General features: G+C 42.3%; 1 protein-coding gene across 5 annotated transcripts in view; it reads left to right on the top strand.

Moving 5' to 3' along the window:
- Positions 1-25025, top strand: part of RPS6KA5 (ribosomal protein S6 kinase A5) — a 658611-nt gene that overhangs the window by 519601 nt on the left and 113985 nt on the right. For all 5 annotated transcript variants that reach the window (XM_086937662.1, XM_086937664.1, XM_086937661.1 and 2 more), the window contains one exon: positions 5580-5673. In XM_086937662.1, coding sequence (XP_086793788.1) covers positions 5580-5673 — 94 coding nt within the window. The remainder of the gene's footprint in view (positions 1-5579; positions 5674-25025) is intronic.

Below are 25025 nucleotides of genomic sequence, written 5' to 3' on the forward strand. Positions count from 1 at the left end.
GTAGCTGTAGTTTGCTGTTTGTCCTGTTTTTTTCTATCCAAAGACCTGTCTATTCTTTTGTTTCAGTGAGTTTTTGTAGTTTTGAGGAGTTTTCCATGGGTCTGTCCCCAGATTGTAATGACCTCTGTCTGTCTTTTTTGTTTGTATAAGACGTTGTATTTCACTCTGCTGTCTCAGTTTAGTATCTTTCCATAGTTTGAATGTAAGGAGGAAGCATCATGTGTCTTTGTGGCCCTTTGTTTAAGCCTTGACCTGCTCTGCTCATAACATCCTTTAGTGTAGTGTGTATTCTGTGGCCTCTCAACTATGTTCCCGCAACTAGCATTAGAGCTGTGATACTAGGGTCTAAGCAGGAGAATCTGGCCCGCTCCTGTTGCAGGTTACCTAGAGGATTAACCTTGATCTATAAATATATCCCCTGCCAGCAATTATATATAATAAACCTCTAATGTCAAGTGTCCTGATCCTAGTCTCCATCTCTGACCGCTTCCTTCCCATTACAGTAGTTTTGTGATGAGGAGACCATTCTTATTAGTCTGTAATTGGAAGAATTCTTCATCACGTGGTCTTCTAGTCCACAGTAAAGCCCCGGATGTTTCAAATACCAAAGTGCCTGGATTCTACACCTTTGGGTTAAATTATAATGCTGTAAACAGACATAATTATACATTATTTGGCTGCAAGTGAATTATGAAGAAATAAAAACTTGACACTTTATTAATTATTATTTTTGGGCAAAGTCATACTCCAGGTTTCTCCAGTTTTAAATGTATTTACATAATTCGTTTCCTGTTCACTTTCTCATGTTCCAGGGCCAGTATTGAGAGTGTCTTCATCCCCCTTTTCCTTACCAAAGCCTAATAGAGTTACCATTACTTTTTAAACATATGCAGTTTTATCCTCTGCCCTGCTTTCAATTGAATTGATACAATATCTGATCCTGGGTTAGTGATTTCATATTCAATTAATTTGACATTTTTTAATGACATAATTTCTAATATATCTCCTAGTGAACTCTCTGATTTGTCTGAAGTTGAGTCTTTGATTTTATTGACTTAAAAAACAATGATAGCATGATTTATGCATCTCCTATTTTCTCCTCCCAGTATGGAAGTACAGCGATGAACTTTGCTATTAGTTAATGAATCTAGAACAGATCCCTTTATAGAGAAGGAATTGTAAAGCAATTATCGCAGACTTAGAAATGATCCTCTCTTCGTAAAGCCATGGGGAATTTGCAGGCAACCGAAAATAAGCTTTTCTGTAGGCTTTTAGCTATCCCCAAATCTACTTCAAGCCTTGTCTCACACAGCAAATTGGGCGCAGGCTTTCAGGAAGACCAAGTAAAAATGGCTCCTCTCTTACTTTGGGTTAAAATATGGAGCAACCTGAAACTAGTTTTTCCGGGAGCGTCCTGGGGGATTGCCTTAACCTAAGCAACAGCAGTTCCATCCCATGGTTGGCATATGTCAAGAACACTTTAACCGATCTGGATTTAAGAGCACTTTTTGATTCCCCAGAAAGTTTTGGGCCTCAAAATAAAACCTTGGTAAAACAGAAATTTCTCTTGCACAGAGAGGAGGCCAAAATAGAGAGATCGTTAGATGTGGCTTCAGTCCTCAACTATGTTAACCTCCACCATCTCTGGGATGGAGCCTTATCCTACATTACTAAGCTAAGACGAAATACGATCCCTTTACTGGTCACCTTTCCCCTTGCAGGATCCTGGTCTGCATCTCTATCATGCTGTCCATGTGACGACTTTTCTTCTCAATCCACGGTGCCCTTTAAGCTCTTTTGCACCTTGTACTGCACTATGAGAGCCCACTGTTCACTTCCAATTTTAAAGCATGAGCATTTTACATCCTACCAAGCAGGGATGATCTAGCAACACATTCGCCTCCCCTACAATCTGCTTTGTTATTCTTAATTGTATTTCTAGTGCTATTAAATTGAGAAAGAGATATGCTTATCAAAATGCCACATTTTTTCTTTTGATCATAATGGATTTCTTGGTAATGTTCAAGGCTTATACTTATTTATTTTTATGCACTTAATGTATTTTTACATTGTGCTTTTATAGTCAACATCTTAGCCGAATAAATAATATTGAAACAAAACGAACCACCTTTTAGACTTGCATTATTGTCCTTCCTTTCTTTCCTAATGTAAAGCGCTCTGATATCCTACGGGATCTAGTTTGCGCTATATAAAAATGTATAAATAAACCTGATATGAAATGAGAGACAGTGAAATTGAATCAGGGGGAGGGGAAGGTTTTCCACCACAAAATGTGTTTTTGTCCGTCTTCCAAAGGTTTAAATAGCCATTTATGCTTCCTTAGGTACTGGGCCAAAATTCCACATTTGTGTATGGAAATCAAACAAACAAATTTTGCTTGAGTCAATATTATAGATCTTTGCACATAAGCTAATAATGAAAAACAGCGGTTCAAATAGTTGTAAAAACAAATGACATATTGTAAATATTTAAAAAAAGAAACCATACTGATTTTGCACAAATTTTTCTGCCTTTATAATTAGAAACAGAGCAAACAGATTTTTGCCTCAAACTTAGGTGCTTCTGTTTTATTTTAAAAGTCGGTAACATATCTGTTCTATTTCTCATTCTTAATATACACAAAAACAGCTTTATGTAAAATATAATGGAGAAAAATGTTTGCTCTATTTTCCTTTAGACTAGCAGTGATTAAAGAGCATTTGCTCAATAGCTGCACTAGTCTGGGGATTATATAATTTGGTGATTTTTGTGAAGAAATATATTCTGCCGCAGAGCACCTGTTGTGAATACATATTTTGAATATATCTTGATCAAGCTGCTTGTTTTGCCCAAATGTGAATCCCCCAGTTCTATAGGAAAACTTCACTTTAAGTATATCTGTGCTCAACAATTGGAGAGGAATTTATATCTTGGTCCACATTCCACTTTGACATTCCAGGATCAGGAAGCCAGAAGATGAATGCCTTCTGTTCAACATTTTATTAATACAAACAGAACAAAACTATTATCTCCAAAGTTTTACCAGCTAGCAAATACTGCTCAGATACGCCACAAATAAAGTGTATTATTAGCTTACAAGAACAGCATTACAGCGAGCCAGATATTTCCTTTGGCTTATGAAGAGATTCATGAAGCTGGTATTTTTGAAAGGGCAGCCTTTATGAAGGGCGTTATGAAGATGATTATGAGCAATGGCAGTCTTTTTCTATCCTGTCATGAACTCTTTGGAGGTTCATTTTCTCCCCATTCTGTATAAGTTGTTTTATAATCAATGAGGAGCATTTGAAGACCCGTGAGGCTATTTCATGGTTAAGGGAGGATGAACTTAGTTTGTTGATTAAATTGTCTATCGTACTAATCAACTGGGAGCTATGAAAAAGTGTTTCTCTTTTTTTATTTTTTACAATGAGCTTCATTGTCTTTTGAACTTCATTTAGGTTCATACATTGCTTCATGTGTTCTTTGTTGCAATGAAATTATTATTTTGTGGGAGCGTATTCTAAGTTCTAAGAATATGTGTTCTTTCAGCTAAGAACCTTAATTTCGAAGATCACTTATCATTATCTGCAAATGTAAATGTATTAGGCAATGTGGAATTGAAAGGCATTGTATTAAAGTGCTAAATGACAATACATTTCATAACGTTATCTCTTTTATTATTTGATTTAGATGCAGGTTGCTACCTACAGTTTTGATGTATGTTTAAACAATGTAATTATCAAAATTGAATAAGTCTGGCATAGGAGTGCGCAAATAGCTGGCATTGAAGAGGTTAAATAAACTTGCTTAATTTGCATATGGTGGTCATGTGCACAGCAAAGGCTTCTTTAAATACCTGCAATTTGGAAACCTTTGTTTCAAATGCTTCTTTGTATTCCATCAGTCATGAACACCAAAGGATATCAAAATCCAAGTTCTTACTGTTAGACACTTAGACAATGATAACTGACAAGCGCGGCCAGGTCTAATCTGCACGTCTCTGCTGATGGGAATAATTGATTGTTGCAAATCGTTTTCAGATCTGTCTATGCTTTTATAGTATCTCTGTGTCTGAAGGATAGAGGAGGACACTTTCAGTGGATGACACCCACCAATTCCTGTGATCGTGCTTTCCCTCATTTCGATAGCACATTGTAAATTATTGTCGTCATACATCAGTTGGCTCTGAATGTCTGAAATTATAGAGGCTGATTAGACTCATCGATCTTAACTCAGGTTGCTACTCAAATGATAGTTGGCACCTGAGCCTCACAAACATGTTGTAGCAGAGATAAACTGGTCTTGAGAAGAGTCCCTACTAGAACGAAGATATATTCAGCAGTGGACTATAAAAAGTGATTCCTTTTAGCCCCCTGTTATTTCTGGAGTTTGCTGAAGGTTTGTGTCACTTATTGGTTACTTTTAAAGCACTGACAGAGAGTTAGCATATGTAGCATAATGAATCGATGTTTCAGTCTAATCGGGTAGAGTATTAGTGCCCAATATTTTCAAGTTGACACCCTGTTCTGTGTTCAGTTCCATTTTCAGGATTGAACTACTTGTGTTCCTAGAGGTTTCTTGAAACCCTTTGTCAGTCTGTCAACAATCAAAGCTATCCATTAAGTGTACATTTAGCAGTAAGTACTGCACATGTTCTTGGGGGGTGTCTCTGCAGGTTGCATAAAACAGAGGTCGGGTTTCTGTGAGGCTCTTGCAGGCAAAGGTGTGTCTTTTTGAAGGATTCACTTCTGTTTTTTTCAGTGAGATTCTCTATTTCATTAGGGTGTTTTGGGACGGAACTGGACTTTTGTGCGTTTTCAAAATTACCTGAGAATTGTTGTATTCCAGTGCACTTTGTTTGGTGCACTGGAATACAAATCCAATCTACATGTCCTTACTTCTATTTCTTACATATGATTCTGTCTTTTTTAATGCCCCATAGCAGTTCCTGTATGTTACAGAAGGCAACATTATAAGGCAGTTTAAAGAAATTCCTGGATACAACTCTTAGTTAAAATTCCTTACATTATTGTTTTGTAAGTTTGTGAATTGAATCTTGGATTCAGCTTTGCATGACTTTACTCCATCCACCCGGAGACATACATTTTTTAAAAGGTCGAGTCTCCAACTTTCAATTGGAAGTTGGAGCAAGTGTGCAAGCGCAATGATCAATTCATGCCTAATTAATTCAAGTTACATTGGTGTCATATAACATGTATGTTTTTGCATTCTATCTTCAAAGCTGACTAAGATATGGGTATGTATGCTTTAAACTCGGTTTGAGTAGTTAGCTTTTATGTTTAGTATAAGACAATCTCCTTCTAGCCAGGGAGTTGTTTGAACCAGTAGTTTTTCAAAGCTACTACCCAAATCATTTTGTTTGCAGTCTTTACAGTAGTCTATTTTAGAATGACTTGCCACATAGTATGTCACTAATGGGGCGACATCCATATTACAAAGAAACACAAATGTATCCTAGAAGAAGAGCTTATGTATATATATAAATATTCAAATCATAGCTTGAATTTACTTTGGGGGATTATTGTGTTTTTCTTTAAGTGTCTCTCTTCATATTGTAGCATGGAAACCAACACACAAAAAGAAGTAGCAGCTTTGAAACTGTGTGAAGGACACCCCAACATAGTGAAGCTGTATGAAATTTACCATGATCAGGTATAGTCAACACATTCATTCACTTTGATGTTTATCTTGTTAATTATGGTTTTTGTACAGGAGAGATCTCACATAAAGGCAGGGTATCTGAGTGCTGAGAACATAACAATAAGAAAAAGCAAATAGCTTTTTAAGTAAAATAATTTGTTGGCTACTTGAAAGAACATAAAATATGTATATTATTTGGTGTGCCTTAAAATTATTCTCCGGTATCTTTAACAACATCTATCTGTTACTACAGTTGTTACATAGACCTATGTAAAGTTCATTATCCTTGTCTGAACGGTACCCACAGAATTATGTTTCCCATGGCTAATAATAATAATAATAATAATAAGCATTTATTAAGCGCCTGGCTGCACAAAACTGTGTGTCCCCGCGCTGACTGCAAATGCAAACCATCTAGAGGAAAAGGTCGGGCGAGCTGGGATTAGTTTTTGGGAAATAGGTGAGTTTTGAGTCTGGCTCTGAACCTTGTTTCGGATGGCTCCATACGTAGCTGAATTGGCAAGGCATTCCAGAGTTTGGTGGCTAAATAGCGGAAGGATTTTCCTCCCATCTTAGCTTTGTAGATGCGAGGGATTTGAAATAGCATCGTGCCCGCTGATCTAAGATTTTTGATCGGCCTGTGGATGGTGATGAGGCCCCTTAGATAGCTAGGGCCTTTATTTTGGGCAATGCGATGTGTGTAGCAGAGAGTTTTGAATATTATTCTTTCTTTAACAGGGAGCCAGTGAAGCTTGGCCAGCGCATTTTTTGTCGATGCTCTGCGAGGGAGACCGAGCACCAGTCGCGCTGCAGAATTTTGTATGCATTGTAACTGGTGCAGGCTCTTTTGATTGAGCCCCAGTAAGAGAACATTACCATAGTCCAGATGGGGAGATATTAGGGCATGGACTATGGTTTTTCTCGCTTCAATCGGCAGAAGGTCAAGTACTTTGCGCAGCACTTTAAGGGTGCTGTAGCATTTACTTGTCACTTTGTTTACCTGGGCTCTACCTGAGAGATTTGGGTCAAGCATGACTCCGAGGTTCTTCACCTTCTCTGCAGGCACAGGTAGTTCTCCCAACTCGCTAGGCCACCAGGAGTGTGACCAGACGGTGGGATTCTTCCCTACAATCAATACCTCTGTTTTATCTCCGTTTAAACGGAGGCAGATGGCGTTCATCCATGATGCTATCCTTAGCATACAGTTTGAGAAGTTGGAGGCTAAGTCTCTACTGTCTGGTGTTATTTTGAACACCAACTGGGTGTCGTCAGCATAGCTGACAATGCCCACCCCAAATTCCTCTACAATGTGTGCCAGGGGTTCCATGTAGATGTTAAATAAGATAGGGCTCAGACTTGAGCCCTGTGGAACCCCATGGCTAACATTGCGAGGTGATGACTTGAAGGGTGGGCAGTGAAGTTGGAAAGTTCTGTCAATGAGGTATGATTGGAACCAGTTGAGAGCAGAGTCTTTAACTCCCATGTCTGAGAGCCGGGTCAGCAGCGTGGTGTGCAGCACGGTATCGAATGCTGCACTTAGGCCCAATAGGACCAACGCTGCTGCTAACAGTATATCTGTAGTTCCTTGGGTTATCTTTGGTGCGTTTCAAGCCCTCTACCTTAGTTTTATGTGTTTTATTAAGTTTCATAAATACTGTACAAAGTTAGCGACAAGTATAATCATAGGCATAGTGATATTTCCCAACTAGTCATGTGGTGGATATCAGCTGAATATGTCATTACAGCCGTCAGCACATACCAATGTTTAGAACCAACATGAAAAAAACACATGAACAATTAAACACTAAATGACAGATTTAATGCAACTGGGAAAACTGCTTTTGAGTGACTGTGTGGTGGGTGTGTGTGGGATTGCCTTGGTGTAGGGCATCGCAGCAGGTCACCCACCAGGGGTGGGGGTTATTAGCAAACAATGCCGGAGGGGGACTGTAGCCCAGTTTTTATGTCAATGCGTGCTTGGGAGGGGAGTGAGCGAGAGCACGTGTCCCATGGAGGCCTAGTGGTGGGGTTGTGATAGTTTGGGGGGGTTGCGTGCTAGGGGAGTGGTGCTGCTGCTCTACTCAAGGTAGAAGACCAGCTCAGGGTCGTGTAAGTGCAGGATGAAGCGTGTGATAGGCTATTGTGATTCACGGGGGACGTACATATTTTAGGCCTTAACCTGAACAAGAAGGCGTCCCAGCATTCGCCACCAGTCCTTGAGTATCCCCGCATCCGGAGTCGCCGCAAGCTGTTGGCCTCTGCCTGCATCCAGGTCGGTAGTGTGGGCAGCCAGCACTGGAGATATGGGGGTGTGGGTGCTTTCAATGTCACGGCTATCAGCCATTTGAATATCATAAAGGTGAGATCTATGAACCTGTGGAGAGATCTATCGCCTGTTGCGTAGCCCTAATAAGCAAGATTCAGTCATGAGCACAAGAGTGTGTTCAGACAGTTCAGACACTGTGGCGATGATTGCCCTCCATACAGGCTGCAGCATGGGCCAATCCCACACCATGTGGAAGAATCCAGCACCTGGCTATTTGCACTGGGGGCATTCAGGAGAGAGGGCCGTGTACATACTTTTGATGAGGTAGACTTGTTTTACATAACTGAATGGTGTGAAACAAAATCTAGGGTTGCAGGACACTTCCTTAACTATATGTAGGGTGCGGGACCAGGATGTATTTGTCAAGGGTTTCGGTAGAACGGCGTCCCATCTGACACCTGCTCCCGCAGCGTAGCTTTTAAGGATGGAGATGAGAGATATGTAGAGGGTAATAATCGCATGGCACAAGCTATCCGCTATTAGGTATGTGTACAGCATGGGAAACGCAGGGGGTTCCACATCGCTTCAACCCCATGTAGCGCTCGGTGCTCTTTGTATAGTGTGGAATGTTAAGAACTAGCCACCTCCAATTCCGTACGTGTCAATGACATCCTGAAAGGACATTTTAGCGCTCTACCTTTTGGGTAGTTCTCTGTCAGATGGGTATCTTAGTCACCAATCCTATAATTTGTTGTATATCCAATGCTGCACTTTATATAGTGTTATTGGAAAATTTCCCTTTATACCCTCCTCCTTAGGATGTATTTAGACTTTCTCCGACTAATTCAGGTTCAAGTCCCACTCCCATTTGGCTCTCGGGCATACTGGTCTGCATGGTGTCTTATTTATTTGGATTTTGAAGCTGCATGGAAATCAGTGCCACGCGGATATTGAAGACTTTGCAGGTGATTGAGTCCTTGTGAAACCCTCGCCATTGTTTTTGTACGTGATCAGCTTCATGTCCCCTTGGGTAAAAACGAAGTAAAGAAAACCTTAACTAAAACCAGGAGAACTGTCAGAAACAACCAGTGGCTGGGGGTGAGTGTCTGAAAAGTTTCAGCACTCCGTCCATTGTCTCTTCGTTTACCCTAAGTTGGCGTGTATGCCCAGACGTGTGTCCCTTGCTCACTTTGCCACTGGATTCAAGCTAGCCTGACTGATGAGGGGTGTTATCCGGATACTGGTCCCTGGAAGCTTGTTTCTGGTCCAGGACCTTGCTTGGCAGTTCGGGCTGGACTGTTCCCAAGAGGCACAGAGTCAAGACTGATTTGCATATGGCTTGGTCTGAACTGGGGTGGCGAAGTGAGCTAAAGAACGATGATGGATTCAACCCAGATTTAATAGTGACTGGGGCTGAGTGTCTGAAAAGTTTCAGCGCTCCGTCCATTGTCTCTTTGTGTTTACAAACAACCAGTGGTCATGAATTTCATTACAAGACCGGAGGTTACCATTATGCATATTTTATTTTAATGCCACTCCAAACAGACACTTCGAAGCAATACATCACAAAGTGAAATGGATCTAGAATAGAATCTTCAGGTTGTACAATAGTCATGCCCGTAGTTAGATCTGCCTCTTTTAAATGCGGCTCCAAGCAGATAAGTATTACTTTGTTTCTCTTGTTCTAACCATCTCTTGTCAAGAATGCATGTTGGGTAGTTTTACCTACTTTATGTAGTTTTGGCGATTTTATTTCGCAATACCCTTGTCTCCTACGGCAGCCGCCTCTATCTTTTTTCTCTGACAAACCACTTATGAACTCTTTGCCTTCGCCTCCAATTTACGGAGATCAACCGTCTCCCCCACACCTCTAAACCTTAATTCCTCGACGGTGTATGGGCTGCTTTCATTCAGCCGTACCCTCCTTTCCTGCCCCCTGTCCTTCTGCGTCTTTGTTACCTCTCGGGTGCGCCTACGCCCATGCTTTTTCATTCACACGCTCTCAGGGTCGAGCACTCCTCGATGGCTCTTTCCCTTTTCAGGCCTCACTAGATGAATCACATGGTGTTAGTGCAGGAGGTGGGGGTCGAGGGTACTGCCCTGACCCGCCTCTCATTCTTTTTGGAGGGAAGGGAGCAGAGTCTGTATTGGGATTGTTTGCAATCAGACAGTTTCTAGCTTCCTTGTGGGGTCCCACAGGGATCAGCCTTATCCCGGACAATGTTTAACATCTATGTCACTCCCCTGGCCAGACTCATTAGGAAGCATGGATTTGCCCTAGTATCTTATGCTGACGACTCTCAGCTTGTGATCTCGATATCTAAGCAACCTGAAGACACAGCTGTTAGGTTTCATGCATGTCTCACAGAGATTATGACGTGGATGAACCATAGCTTCCTGAAAATGACCACAGATAAAACTGATGTTATAGAGTTTGGCCAGGGCCGACCCCTGTGGAACGATTCCTGGTGGCCGGTTGGAGCCGGTTGGAGCCGGGAATGCCCTTGCCCAGTACCTAAGGTTAGAAACCTCGGAGACATCTTCGATGAACAATTAAATTTCTCTGCTCAGGTAAATAGCCTCACCTCTTCCTGTTTCTTTCTAATAAAAACCTTGAGGAAGATTTTTCCTTTCATCTCACAGGAACTGCAAAAGACGGTGGTGGTGGCTCTTTTGCTATCTAAACTAGATTACTGCAATGCCCTGTTTTTAGGTATTGATAAAACCCAGATGAAAAAATTCTAAATATACCTAGAGGACAATTAACCTCGGCAGGAATTAACTCACTGCCCTGGCTCCGCGTTCAGCATCGCGTGGAATTTAAGGCCTTATGCCTGGTTCACAAAGCACTCAATGGGGGAGGTGCTAAGGACATTCAAAAAAGGTTTTTACCCTATACCCCCATTCGTGCCCTTAGGTCTGGAAATTTAGGTCTTCTCCAGACTGTTAGGAGCAGGCGGGTAAGATGGGGCGGCAGAACTTTATCAAACTGTGCGGCAGAGTTAGGGAATAAAATGCCAATGGCCATGAGATTTCAATGAAACTGACAGTCCTTTAGAAAGGAACGGAAAACGTGGCTGTTCACCTCGCTCTAGCTCTCTGGCAACACAGGCTGTACCATTTTTCACACACACACACCAGCGCCAAGACGCCATGGCATTCGAGCGCTATACAAACATATATCCTATCCTAAGGACGGCCGCAACGCGCACAACTCGGAGCCGTCCCCAGGGCTGTTAGCCTTTCTGGAACGTGTCTACATAAAAAAAGTTTTTGGAAATAGAGACTAAATGGTGGAGATGTGAGCAGCTCTTGGGCGCTATACATAAATAATGTATTTTTTTAAAACACTATGTCCTGATCAGCTGTCCCAGACCACGCGCGGCTATCACAGCGGTGCGTTTCCAAGGATACCCGACAACTACCCGGGTTGCCAAGGATATCCAACATCGTAGAAAACCAGAGGTTGGGGCGCAAATGATCAGCTGCATTCAGTTGAGACTCCCAGGCAGGAATATCCTTATTTTTGCACGTCTTTGAGCAGTTTCTTCAAGAAATATCCCTCGTAATTTGGCCAAGTCTCCAAACCCTTTCATCATATACCCATATCTATATATTTTAACCCTTCTCTAAACTATATATCTGATCATTCTCTGCCAAACCCTTAACAAATAATAATAAGGATAAAAACCTTGAGGGATTTCTTACCATATCATGTCTGACATTGAATCAGATGATTTTGAGGCTCCTGCCCCTATCCCCAACCTTCACAATGACCATATCAAAAAATAGTCCAGCAGGAAATGCGGTCCTGCATGTATGTGCGAGACCCTCAGCCAGGTCATGGCAGGCAAGAGAACTATAATTGAGGTTGAAGATAAAACCTTCGACTCTCTGACCCCTAAAGAGGGCCAAGTGGGGATAACACTAAAAGAGGGAGCAAAAGGTCAAAGAAAAGTAATAATATTGAGCACATCCGGAGGTCCAAGCACCTCAAACATACTGGGAGGTCTAGGCACCTCATCTTTTAAAGGCAGTCTAAGCACCTCGAATTATAAGGGAGGCCTACATGCCCCAAAAACTTTCTGGGTGTCCAAGCTCTACACAATATCTAAATGCTCATTCTGACCCTCATGAAGTATATTGAGAACCACAAGGAGGCCTTGAGACCATGTTATGTTATGTTATTTGTACACTTCTATAGCGCATGGAGACCATGGATGAATACATCCTTGACCTTGTCCAAGATGAAACTGACCTAAGTTCCTCCTTTCAGAGGAAGAATTACCGTCCTCCTCTAAAGAAATAATAATTAACCCTCTGGGTGAGGAGATGTTTCCTCCCTACAATATCCAACACCCAAAGGAGCACAGAATGGTGGCCCCAAGACCACATAGCTAAATTCATTAAAGATGGATCAGAAATCCCCAGGAAAGGTATGCACGAAACATTCTAAGGGCGGAATGTCCCACAACAGTGTTCCAGGAGAAAGTATGTCTCACACGCAACCTGGACCCAGAACCTATAAAATTCATATTCAAACTGGGTAGAGACCAAAGGAAGGGCATGAGAAGGTCCCTAAAGGCATGCCAGGACTGCATGCAAGATATCTTAGGACCTCTTTGCAGGATTATCGACTTAGCTGAAGGAAGCCACATTAGTGGCACCCCCCTAAACCTCAAGTTACTAAGAGGATGGAGTTAAGGGGCCCTGATCCTCCTTCGGCAATCCAAATGCTGCAATTAATGCGGAAAGGAGAAGGGTTGTCTTGACTAAGATTAATCACAAACTTAGCGACATGGCTGCTAAAGAACGCTTGGCTAACCCCAAAGGAGTCCTCTTCGGGGAGGACATGATTTGGAGTCTGGGGAAATATGTTGCAACCTTTACTGCACTAGACAAGGCTCAAATTAATATGCGCAGAGTGTTCAATCCTAGTGTTTTTGCCAGGGCCAGCAGAAGGGGTCGCCTTGCCGGCAGTCCTTACCCAAGACGCTTCTTTAGACAACGAGGATTTGGACGCTCCTACCAGGCGAACACCTCCTCTTCGTTCTACCCCCAGAGAGGAAGACCTTATCGTTCTAGAGGGTTCAGAGTAGAGGACAAGGCTCCACCAACCTCCCAAGTAAGTACCAACTCACCTCCTCCTTCCTTTTCAGCGGGAAAAGGGGGTTGGGGACTGAAATACTTTTCACACACATGGGAGAAAATCACCCAGGAGCCTTGGGTTTTACAAACCATTCAAGGCTACAAAATCGATTTTTCAGAAACACCAACACAACACGCATTATTATTATTATTAATGACATTTGTTAAGCGCATGGTTGCACAAGGAACAGTGCGTCCCCGCGCTGAAAATCCCACTAAACATCTCTTCAGCTTAGCTCACGGAGGATGAGCACTTGGGCCAGGGGAAACTAAACTGATTATGTCTTGGGGAAGAGATGGGTTTTCAACCTCTATCTGAACCTTGCTTCAGACGGTTCCATTCTCAATTCGATGGGCAGGTCATTCCAGTCTTTACTGGCCAGGTGTCTAAAGGACCGTCCTCCCATCCTTGCTCTGTGGATCCGTGGAACCACTAATAGCATGCTGCCCATCGACCTAAGAAGGCGTGAAGGACGATAGATTGGAAGCAAATCCTGGAGATATGAAGGTGCTTTTTTGTGAGCTATGCGATGGGTAATGCACATAGTTTTAAACTTAATTCGTTCCTTTATTGGAAGCCAATGCAGGGAACGCAAAGCATGTTTCCCAGAGGCCCTCCTAGGGAGGTTCAGGACAAGCCTGGCAGCTGCGTTTTGGACGTGTTGCAACTGCATTAGGCCTTTTTTACTGAGTCCACATAGGATGGAGTTCCCATAGTCTAAATGGGAGGTGACCAAGGCATGTACCATTGTTTTTCTGGTGCTGGGAGGCAGTAGGTCAAGGATTTTCCTCAGGACCTTCAAAATGCCATAGCATTTACCGGCAACATTACCAACATGATTAGTGTAGGCTAGATTAGAATCAAGAAGTATGCCAAGGTTTTTGACTGTGTCCACCGGGGCAGGGACAGAGCCCAGTTCTATGGGCCACCAGGCAGATGTCCAGATGGAAGGACAGGGACCAACGATAAGAACTTCCGTCTTATTACCATTGAGGCGGAGATAGTTCTGCTTCATCCACCCATCAAGTGCCACCAAGCAGGCCGAGAATTTCTCAGCATCCACAACTGGATCACGGGACAGGTTGATCACCAGTTGTGTATCGTCTGCATAAGAGACTATGGCAACACCATATGACTCCACCAGTTTGGCAAGGGGTTCCATGTACAGATTGAATAACGTGGGGCTCAGAATCGAGCCCTGTGGAACCCCTTGTCTAAGACATCTTATACTGGATTTGCATGGTGGACAATGCACTTGAAATCTCCTGTTCTTAAGGAAGGAAACCAACCACTCATGAGCAGGACCAGTTATTCCCTTCTCACTCAGACGGTCCAGTAATACGGAGTGCGATACGGTGTCAAACGCCGCACTTAAGTCCAATAGGACCAGTGCGGCCGTGTGACCCTCATCCGCCCTACACCGCAACAGTTCCGTAGATAGGAGGGTGGTCTCAGTCGAATGTTTGGCTCTGTATCCCGACTGAGACGAGTGGAGGAGCTTATTTTCCTCCACAAAGCTCACCAGCTGTCGGTTAACCAATTTCTCTACTACCTTCGCACAATAGGGAAGGAGGGAGATTGGTCTAAGGTTGTCCAGTTGTGTTATGCTAATATGGGCTTTCTTTTTTATTGGGACAACTTGGGCCAGTTTCCAGATGTCCGGAACTAGACATTCATGGAAGGAAAGAGAGGCCATGTTACCTATGTGCTCCGCTACCTGGGGAAGATGACTGCGAAGAATCCTCGCTGGGACCGCATCTAAGGGAGAGCCAGAGTGAATGTCCGATAAGATGTTAATTAGCTCCTCTGCTGGGGGGACCACAAACTCCCTAAGTTTTTTCATAACCTGTTTTTCACAGTTAGGATCTGGCGAATTTGTGGGTTCTGAGTTAATCTGAAAAGATGCGTAGATCTTTTCTACCTTCCCTATAAAGAAGTCTGCAATCTCATTGCATGACTCTGTCGAGGGGGGGACTTCCCCTGAACTCGCTAGAGGGGCGGAGAGTTCCTTCAAAATCATAAAGAGCTCTTTAGAAGTGTTATCTGAACAGTCAATCCTTTTATTATAGTAATCTCTTTTAGATTTCCTAATCTGACTGTGATAAGACCTTAATTCACTCTTATAGACTTCACGTAGTGAGGGGACATATTCCACTCTCCATCTACGCTCCAGAGTCTTACATTTGGTTTTGGCGGCGCGCAGCTCAGCGGTAAACCACGGGGCGGATTTCGTGCTCCGTGCACCCCTAAGAGTCTTAACTTTGACAGAAGAGCAACAGAAAATAGTGGTAGAAGAAGTGAATTCCATGATAGAGAAAGGAGCAATTTTAGACACTTGGGATCATATGAACTGCCTAAGCAACCTACTCCTATTAGAGGAAAAAAGAAAAAGGTTGGAGACCTGTCATAAACCTGAGAGAGCTGACCAAATCTCTCATTTACAGACACTTCAAAAAGGAGGGTATCCTCCTCAGAGACATGCTTCTGGAAATAGGCTGGCTAGTGAAACTATACTTGGAAGATGCCTACTTCACGATTTTGATGGCCTTAGAATGCCAGCCTTAAATTCAATTCACTTGGAACAACTGTCTAAACCAATTCCAAGCTCTCCCTTTCAGTCTTTCCTCTGCCCCCTGGTGTTTCACCAAGGAAATCGGGACTTTTGAATCGTTCTTGGAATGAGGAATCCGTCTCATCGTCTACCTCGACGACATCCTTCTTAAGTCTCAAAATCACTCATAAATACTGAAAGACCTAAATACTACTGTAAACCTCAGAGAGCCTAGGCTTCATAATAAATAGAGAAAAGTACATTCAGACCCCCTCGGGGTCTCTAGAATTTTTGGGTTTCACAGTGGACACTGTAAAGTCAATGTTACTCCTCCCACAAAAGATCACCAACATTTTAAAAGAGATCTGGCATGTTCTGAAACTAGATTTCTTATTCCTAAGAGAATTATTCAGACTCCTTTGCCTGCGTTCATCCTCTCATCCTCTATCCAAGCTATTTTCCTGGGTCCTTTACTTTATCAGGCCGTACAAAGGGTAAAGGCCAGAGCCCTTCGGGCTGGCCTATGGTATGGAGATGAAATCTCCCTACACCGGGAAGCCAAGGCAGAATTGACCTGGTGGCTAGAAAACCTAAATGCTTGGAACGGCAAAACCCTTTTCGGGAACACCTCAGATTTTATCCTGGAATCAGACGCAAGTCTTCATGGCTCGGGTGCCTGATTTCAGAACCAGAACACAGGAAGCTTATGGTCTTGTTCAGAGAGTTCACACAACATAAACTTCCTGGAATTAACCACCAGGCTCTATGCCCTGATGAGTTACAAGTAATCCGTTCAGGGCAGATAAATCATTCAAAAAATGGACAACATGTCAGCTGTGGCATACATAAATCGCATAGGGGGCACAAAATCATCAGACCTATTCAGTCTAGCCAAAAAACTATGGATGTTCTGCATAGAACACAAAATATCTCTAAAAGCAGACTACTTTCCAGGAAAAAACAATGATTTTGCGGATTGGAACTCGAGGTTCCTTGTAGACTACAGTGATTGGAGACTCAATGTAAATGTATTCAGAACTCTAGACCGTTTCTGGGGCCCTCTAGAGGTAGACCTCTTCACAAGTAAATTGACCTTCCAGCTGCAGAATGACTTCAGCTGGGTGCCAGACCCATGTGCTCTGGCAGTCAATGCCTTTCTCCAATCATGGGAATCGATTCAAGGATACGCCTTTCCCCCCTCTGCGATGATTCAGTGAGTACTCCAGAAATTGAGACAAGAGCAATGTTCTATAATTCTAGTAACACCCTTCTGGCCGTCCCAACCATGGTCCCCGACCGCTTTGGAATTAGCCTGCGAAATTCCCTTTCTACTTCCAGCCTCTCAAGTCCTTTTAAAAGACCTAGACGGTTGCCTGGAAAGTGTCACGAAATCTTACGAGATCACTAACCTTTCGAGACAGGCTACAATACTCCTCCAAGAGTCTTGGGCCCCTGGAACACACTATAGCTTCAATGGCATCTGGAGAACCTGGGTACGTTGGTGCCTGGAAAGAAACATGGATTCCGTGGAGGCTCCTATCGTGCATGTAGCCAACTTCCAGGTTGAACAAATTGAAAGGGGCTTACCTACAGATCAATTAATTGCTAAAGATCAGCAATTTCAGCAGCTCACGCTCTAATAAATGGCAAAACTATAGGTAAAAACACCATAATATGCAGAATTGTGAAAAGCATTAGACTTAAGAGACCACCTAGGCCTAAATATGAGACAATCTAGAATGTCAAGTTATTACTTGATCTTTTCTCTGGCTGGCCCGTACCTCGATAAGAAATATTCTCCATTAAGCTAGCATCTCTCCTATGCCTAATCTCTTGCCGTAGAGTATCAGACGTTAGGGCCCTGGAAATAACTAATAGAATGTACAATGCTTTTGGCGTCAAGTTTGAAATTATTAAAAGGACTAAGACTATGTCAGATATGATCTTCTACCCAAGATTTGATGCATGCAAAAAGCTATGTGAGGCAGATTGCATGAAAGTTTATGATGCAAGAATGAGTGAACATCACACTGCTGGTGTCAACCAATTACTTACTTCCTTTGTTAAACCCTTTAAATCCATCACTTCAGCGTCTATTCCAGGAAGGGTTAAACTGGCAATGCAATTAGCGGGTGTAGACCTTAAAAGATTTCAAGCGCACTCAATAAGGGGCGCTATGGCTAACGAATCCTTTTGGAAAGGTGGTAAGCTGGATGACATCCTTAAAGCAGCCGATTGGTCCAAATCCAGCACCTTTGCTAAACACTAATGTAAACCTATCAAACACATGTCTGACGTAGTGTTACATGACTACCAACATGCATAATGGTAGCCTCCGGTCTTGTAATGAAATTGCAATTCTCCTAATATTATGACCAGAGAATGTGGATTTCATTAACCCCTCCCACGCTTGTGACGGAACCGTTCTATCACGCCCCTCGGGTGGGCTGTGCTGGTGACGGAACGGTTCCGTCACGGCCTGCTCGCCGCACCTGCACGGCTCTGAGTCTGCGCCTGCGCGTCGCGTTCTATTGAGCGGGCGGGGCCGTGACGGAACCGTTCCGTCACGAGCACAGCACACCCGAGGGGCGTGACGGAGCAGTTCCGTCACCAGTGCGGGAGCGCCGCGCGTCCCCGCCCCCGCCCCTTAGCACTCCGGTGGAATAGATGCCGCAGTGAAAGGGTTAAAGACACGGAGGCTAACATTATCACAAACCTTCCCCTGGATAATGACTTACTATATATTAATTGGAATTTATTTAACAGGTTTTACTGAATTTTGGATCTAACTTGTTCTTTGGATAGATTGTTTTTCTGCCTGTATAAAATATTTAAAAGATAGATAGATAAATAAATAAATAAATATATATATATTTACACGTGGGCTGGTGGGAGGAGCGCTGTCTCATCGCAACACCTGGATTTCAAAATGTCAAATACTGGAAACGGTTTATTGATGACGTGTTCTGCATTTGGGAGGGGGATGAGGAGAGTGCTCGCTCCTTTGTTGGTGCGCTTAATGAAAATAATGACAATCTTTTCTTTACGGCCAACATTAGCAAGGTACAAGCAGACTTCCTTGACGTCCATGTAACCATTGACAGCAATACTATTATCACATCATTATATCGTAAACTTACGGCTGGTAATAGTATACTGCACGCCAGCAGCAAACACCCACAGCACGTAATTGCCAATATTCCATACGGCAAGTTGCTGCGTGTAAAAAGAATTAGCAGCACTCCAGAAATATTTGAGCAGGAGGCTCAAAACACCATCAACAGACTTAGAGCGAGAGGCTACAAAGAAAATACTCTGAATAGTGCCCTTAGACGTTGCCGAGATAAACCTAGGGAAGCACTTTTTACATCTGAAAGTGAAGACTTAGAGTCAGACAACTCTGCCCCTCGCCTAATTCTAACATTCAGCAAACAGGAGAGACAAATAAGGTCCATTGTTAGGAAGCACTGGCCTATCCTCCAGACTGACAGTCTTTTGAGTGATATGCTCCCCAGTGCCCCGACTATAACCTACAAAAGGGCTCCCAGTATGCATAACTGTCTAGTTAAGAATAGCCCTGAGCTGGGCAGTGGCAGTGCCTGGCTCAAACAGAAAGGTTTCTTCAAATGTTCCTCTTGTAGGGTGTGCAAATTCGGTGTTAACACCTCGCATTATCTTACACCGTTCAGTCCCATCAGGAAAGCTATCCAGGGTTATTACAACTGTCATAGTGAGTTCGCAATATATGTCCTGACGTGCACATGTGGCCTTCGTTATGTGGGCAGTGCCAAGCTGCAGGTGCACGTCAGGATCTTGCAGCACTTACGAGCAATAGTTAACAGTGACAGTACTTACCCGGTGGCACGCCACTTCAAGTCCACACATAACAATGACTTGTCAAATCTATCATACTATGTCATTGATGTGGTAGCGCCCCTCGCAAGAGGTGGTGACAGAGAAAGATTGCTGAGGAAAAAAGAAACCGAGTATATAATACTACTAGACAGCAAATACCCGAACGGGTTAAACACCACTAAGGATTTACATCATTTGTTGTGAGTTTGCATTTTACCATCTTGTACCTGTTTATCTGTTCACATATTCTCTCCTCAGAAACTTGAGGGTATTCACATGTGGTCTTTCATAATTTCTTTTCAAGGTCCTGCTGAACACTGAACGGGCACTTGTTAAGAAAATCCTTACTGCGCTGATGTGCACCCATCAGAATTTCATTCAAGATTCTTTAATCATATAGATCTTGATGTGTAAAGCTCCCTGTAAATAATCATCTCCCTGTACAAACTTTATTGTAAATAATGTTGATTGCTGAGTCATTATAATCAACTAGGATTCTTTTTCTTCTTTTGTTTTTCACTATAAATAATTCCTTTTGGTAGGAATCACTATAGGTAGTGGTTTATGAGTAAAGGCACTTGCAATGTACATTACCCTAGTCATGACTAAATCATATTTTATTGGATCATTGATTCTAGGAAAGGTCCTGATTGTCAATGCAGTGATCTATGGAGTTTTCATTTGTAAATATGCATATAGGATTGTAAATAGACAGATGATGTGTATATATATACATATTTTTGATATTTGTACAAAATAATATATATAGATAGTATATATATATTTTTTTTTTACATGTAAATACTTCATTGAACCCAAATCAGATCAATTTGTTTTCTCCATTTATCAGATCCAGGACTTCATATTATTTATGTACATTATGTTGTATATCAAAGTTTTTGCATTCATGCAGCTATTTTGTTTGAGTGCCCTACTCACTATTTTTATATTTGTTTAGTGGTGTGCACGTAGATAAAAACTACAAGAGTGTGTTTTTTATGTTTATACACCATGTGTATAAACCATGTGACTCACAGAAGAGGTGGAGCATCACGTTAAAAAAATGTGTATAAATTTGTTGCTGACCAGGTGCGCGGTGTGTGACCAAGAGCACAAGTTGCTCGAAACTGTTCATATATATATATATATATATATATATATATATTCCACAATGGTGACGAAGTTCTGCCTGCGCCTCTTTGACAATGGCGGGCCTCGACGGGGTTTTGTCCTACCCCTTTAGATCCAAGAACACACTGTCTCTTTCCTTCACACGACAGAAAGTCAAGGCCCAATTTTGCTTGTTAAGTGATTTTATTCGGCAACAACACCCAACGCGTTTCGCAGCCTTCGCCGCTTGCTCACGAGTGACAGGTTGTGTTCTTACAAATAAAGATATATACAAAAACGGAAACTTAGTCATGTGACCTATTCATGTGACTTTTCAACAGTGAAAACATACTCTCTCATCAGACATTGCCTCATGTCTCAATTTACATTTTTCACTACAATACATGATTCATATAACATAAATAACACTTTACATTTGTTTAGTGATTCGGGTTATTTTAACCATTAGCGGGAGAAAGACGCTTGATAGCGTGTTTGCAGGACTACATTTCCCATAGTTCATTGTACTTGTAATCCACATTTGCTCAATTAAATGCATTAAGCAATATTCATGTTCTAATATCACACGTTTCCATCAACACGTTCATTTACTGAATTCCGTCATTCAGTAAAATGTTCATTGATACGGATCATTTTGGTTTACATAGACGTGCTATAAGGCCCCAGTGGGCAATTGTTACCACTATGTTTGCAAAAGTTTATTGACTCTTAGCAACAATGTGATTGTTGCTGTCTAATCATTCCGTGTGGCCCATTGCACATCAACACAACCACCATGTTCTACATACATACATAAACAAACAAACAAGGAGGCACACACTCAGTAGCACATTCAACTCTAGTGCAGGAGCTATGGAAATGGGCAATCACACAGGAGATAAACATAGTACCAATACACCTTCCAGGGAATTCATAGTAATGAAAATCATTCATGTATTTGTAATTAAATGCATTCAAATAAAGAGCTTAATTATTAAGTCTTGTATATGCCTGTAAATCAGACATCTTGTGTTGTACAGTTTTTGTCTCACTCATATGAAATAGAACCAGGATTAATCACAATTGTCATTGAAACTTTCAAACATATTGCAATTGCAATGTCTCAGTCGGTTCTAAAACCTGCTAAGGAACCCTTAACTAAATACTGCACACAAGCACAGGACAAGCTATAATGTTTGTAACGTAGAGATCTTGTCGAGCTCTGTGGGACGAAAGATGCAGTTGCAGTTCTTAAACCATAGGTTGTGGTATTGTTCTTTCTAGGATGTAATGTCCATTCAATAATAGCAAAGCGACAGCGTCATAAGCCACATGATTAAAATAAACATTTCTGTAGCAATCCAAATATAGGACAAGGGAGTAATTAAGTACCTGTCACAAAACCAATGATGAACAAAAGAAATCAATGGGGTAGAGTGACTAGGGAGTGTGATGGAAGTCATCTGTGGTAAACAGATCTCAGATTCCTTCTCTTAAAATGTTGTTGCTCAAGAAAGCATCATCTCAATTCATGTCGATTCATGCAGTGTTGCATAGTAAACTACAGCGCTGATTTTAGCAATTGCAACTGCAGAAATTGCAGCATCAGATTTTCCCCTCAAATCTGTTGTTTGGTATAAAGCTGGTGACATAGTAGGCTCAAATATTTCCGGCTGAAACCCAAGCTAGTGATATTACTGTACTCTTCAAGATTATGTATTCAGTTTTGAGAGAGACTGCAAGACCCTACTCTAAACCCTTCTTAATGTTCAGGAGGGTATGCTGTACAGGATCCGCCACACAGTGCTGGTCTGTGTTTCCTTGAAACAGACAGTGTAGGCAGGATTACAGTTTGTGTGACTTTTAACCGAAGAACTGGAAAGGGTGGTCTAAAATCTTGCTTACTGTGGATTGTTTCTCATACTAGATCTGCTTGGGGAACCCACCCATTAGCAGCTGGTGATACCTTTGCTTCGCCAGTGGGGGGGATCAGAATGCTCCAAATTAGAGAACTTGTCTCTGACCTCTTGGACATTCTGCAAGTTATATAAACGTTGGCCCAGATCAATTATGTTTTCATCCACCTCCTTCCCAGTGTTACTTAGGTCAGATACATGTGTAGGTACTCCAAAGTGTACTTCATATGTAGTGCAGCAACCCAGTACACTTATGAGCAAGTTAGTTAATGCAATCTGAAGGCCATACAGGTGACGATACCAACTAAAACCTGAACTAAGCAACATAGCAGTTTGTAGTGTTAAAGTGTGCCGTTAGCTTGCTCTATTAACCTGTTACTCTCTGATCGAAACGGTTTGCTAAATGGCACACACACTCAGACCTGACATAGCATTCCTGTAAGCTTTTGAAGCGAACGCAGAAGCATTGTCTGAATGAAATGTATGAACTGCTTCCATAGCTATAAAACCCTGCAAGTCCTTTCCAACTGTTCAAGCATCTGCATTTCCACAGGCCACACCCACAGGAATTGAGAACATGAATCTATTGCCGCCAGTATATACTAATATCTGTTTATTGGCCCAACGTGGTCCAAATATAAAATTCTAAATGGTAGATTGCAGACTGTGAGGGGTGGGTTGTGCTCTGGTCTTCTAACACTAGAAGCTTTAATCTTTTTATAAACATAACACTGTCAAACACAATATCTGGCTTGTTTAAGTAACCATGGCCATCAGTAGCATTGCTGTAGCTGCATTTATCCCAGCATGAGCAGAAGCTAACCCCTAATGAGAGGATTTAATTAAGTCTTCTATAGCCAGTTTATTGGGGAATATCCAATTTCCCTCTTCGGGCATGGAAACCTCAGGAATGTTATCCGAATTGAGGGTATAGGAGTATTTGTGGAGGAGTGTGGCTCAATGGTTAGAGCGGCAGACCCTGATGCAGAGGTCTGGCCTGAGACCAGGGTTTAATTACCGACGCAGCAGGGTCTTGGGCTCATTTGTCTGCGGACTCGATAATTCTCGCCTCAGCACCTACTCTAATCATGGGATCCCATGCTGCAACTCTGGGCAATAGTTTGCTTAATCTCCACAACGGCCCCTACAACCCTGGGATACCTGGCTTCCCCTTGGGGGTGCCCAGGAGGGCATCTCACAGGGAGAGCCAGGAAGGGTTCCACAGCGTTATACAGCGCCGGTACACCCCAGTGATGGGCAGCTGTGCGCTTTACAAGTATCCTACATTTACATTTACATTTGAGAGGAAAGCCGGCTGGAGATATTTCACTCTTTACTGTTGCTTGTATCGCTGCCAGTATATCTGTGTCAGTCTTCGTCTAGGATTTGGTTATGACTGCTAATATACTAGTCTGCCCTGCAGCCTTCATGGCTAGGTTGGCTGCACAGTTCCTTTGGCATGTCACACTGATGGGCCAAACTAAGTGGATACATAGACCAGTGGAAGCTTATCCTGTAAGACTGTTACCTTTCCACATAGCTGTTTATTCTTAATCAGTTTCCCTTTTGAATCTTTGAATCTGTTCAGGCGCCAGTGTTTCAAATCTAGATTGCATCCTTGCACACAGAAGGATGAATCTGACATAGTAAGTGTGGGAACTGACATATCAGCCCTCTGTAATGCAAGTACTACGGCATGAGTTTCTGCATGTGTTGCCATGCTTTCGCCTAGAATTCTGGAGTGGGTGTGCTGTGGGTGGAATTGACAACTTTTGACTACACTGCACTGCTGCACAGGCTATGGAGTACTTTTGTTTAGTCCCAACCACATATTCATGCTCTGATATGACTCAAGGGCTAAGGCTTGTGGAGTCTGAGGTACATTCTGCTCTTATTGGAAAAATGCGTGTGTGAGGAGTCAGATCATACTTAAACTTTACATTAGCTGCGCTTAACAAAGACGCCCAGTTCACCCATCTCAGGTGTAGAGCACGAGCATTGGAAATACTTGCCTAAGTGGCTGCATCTAGTGTAGGAAATTGGCAAAACCACAATCATTAATTTTTCCTGCGCCAACTTGTGCTTTTTCAAATTGGCTGCATGCACAGCTGCAAAAATTTACTCTATGGAAGCAAAATGTGCTGCGGCTGGGCAATACAAGTGTGATTTGTATGCTATAGGAATCTTCTGTCCCTCATAGTAGATTACATATCTGTAACCTGAGTTGTTTGGTTCAGTGATTAATAGTAGATTTGTCTTGTTATCCCTAGTCAGTAAATATTTTGTCTCTAGCATGACTGCTTGCACTGCACACAGGATATTAGTATGTTTGTACATTGTTTTGAAAAAAAGATGGGAGAAATTTAGTTCTACAAGTGCTTCAATCGCTCAGCATAGTGTGGTAAGTAAGTCTGCCCAAAGTTAGGAAATCCTAACAGGGATTTTAACTTCTTCATTATTTCGGGAGACAGTAAGGTAGCACATTTCTGAAGGAAATACACTGTCACTCCCTTGCCC

The sequence above is a fragment of the Lissotriton vulgaris genome, chromosome 9 (genome assembly GCF_964263255.1).
Source record: "Lissotriton vulgaris chromosome 9, aLisVul1.2, whole genome shotgun sequence".
Lineage (NCBI taxonomy): Eukaryota > Metazoa > Chordata > Amphibia > Caudata > Salamandridae > Lissotriton > Lissotriton vulgaris.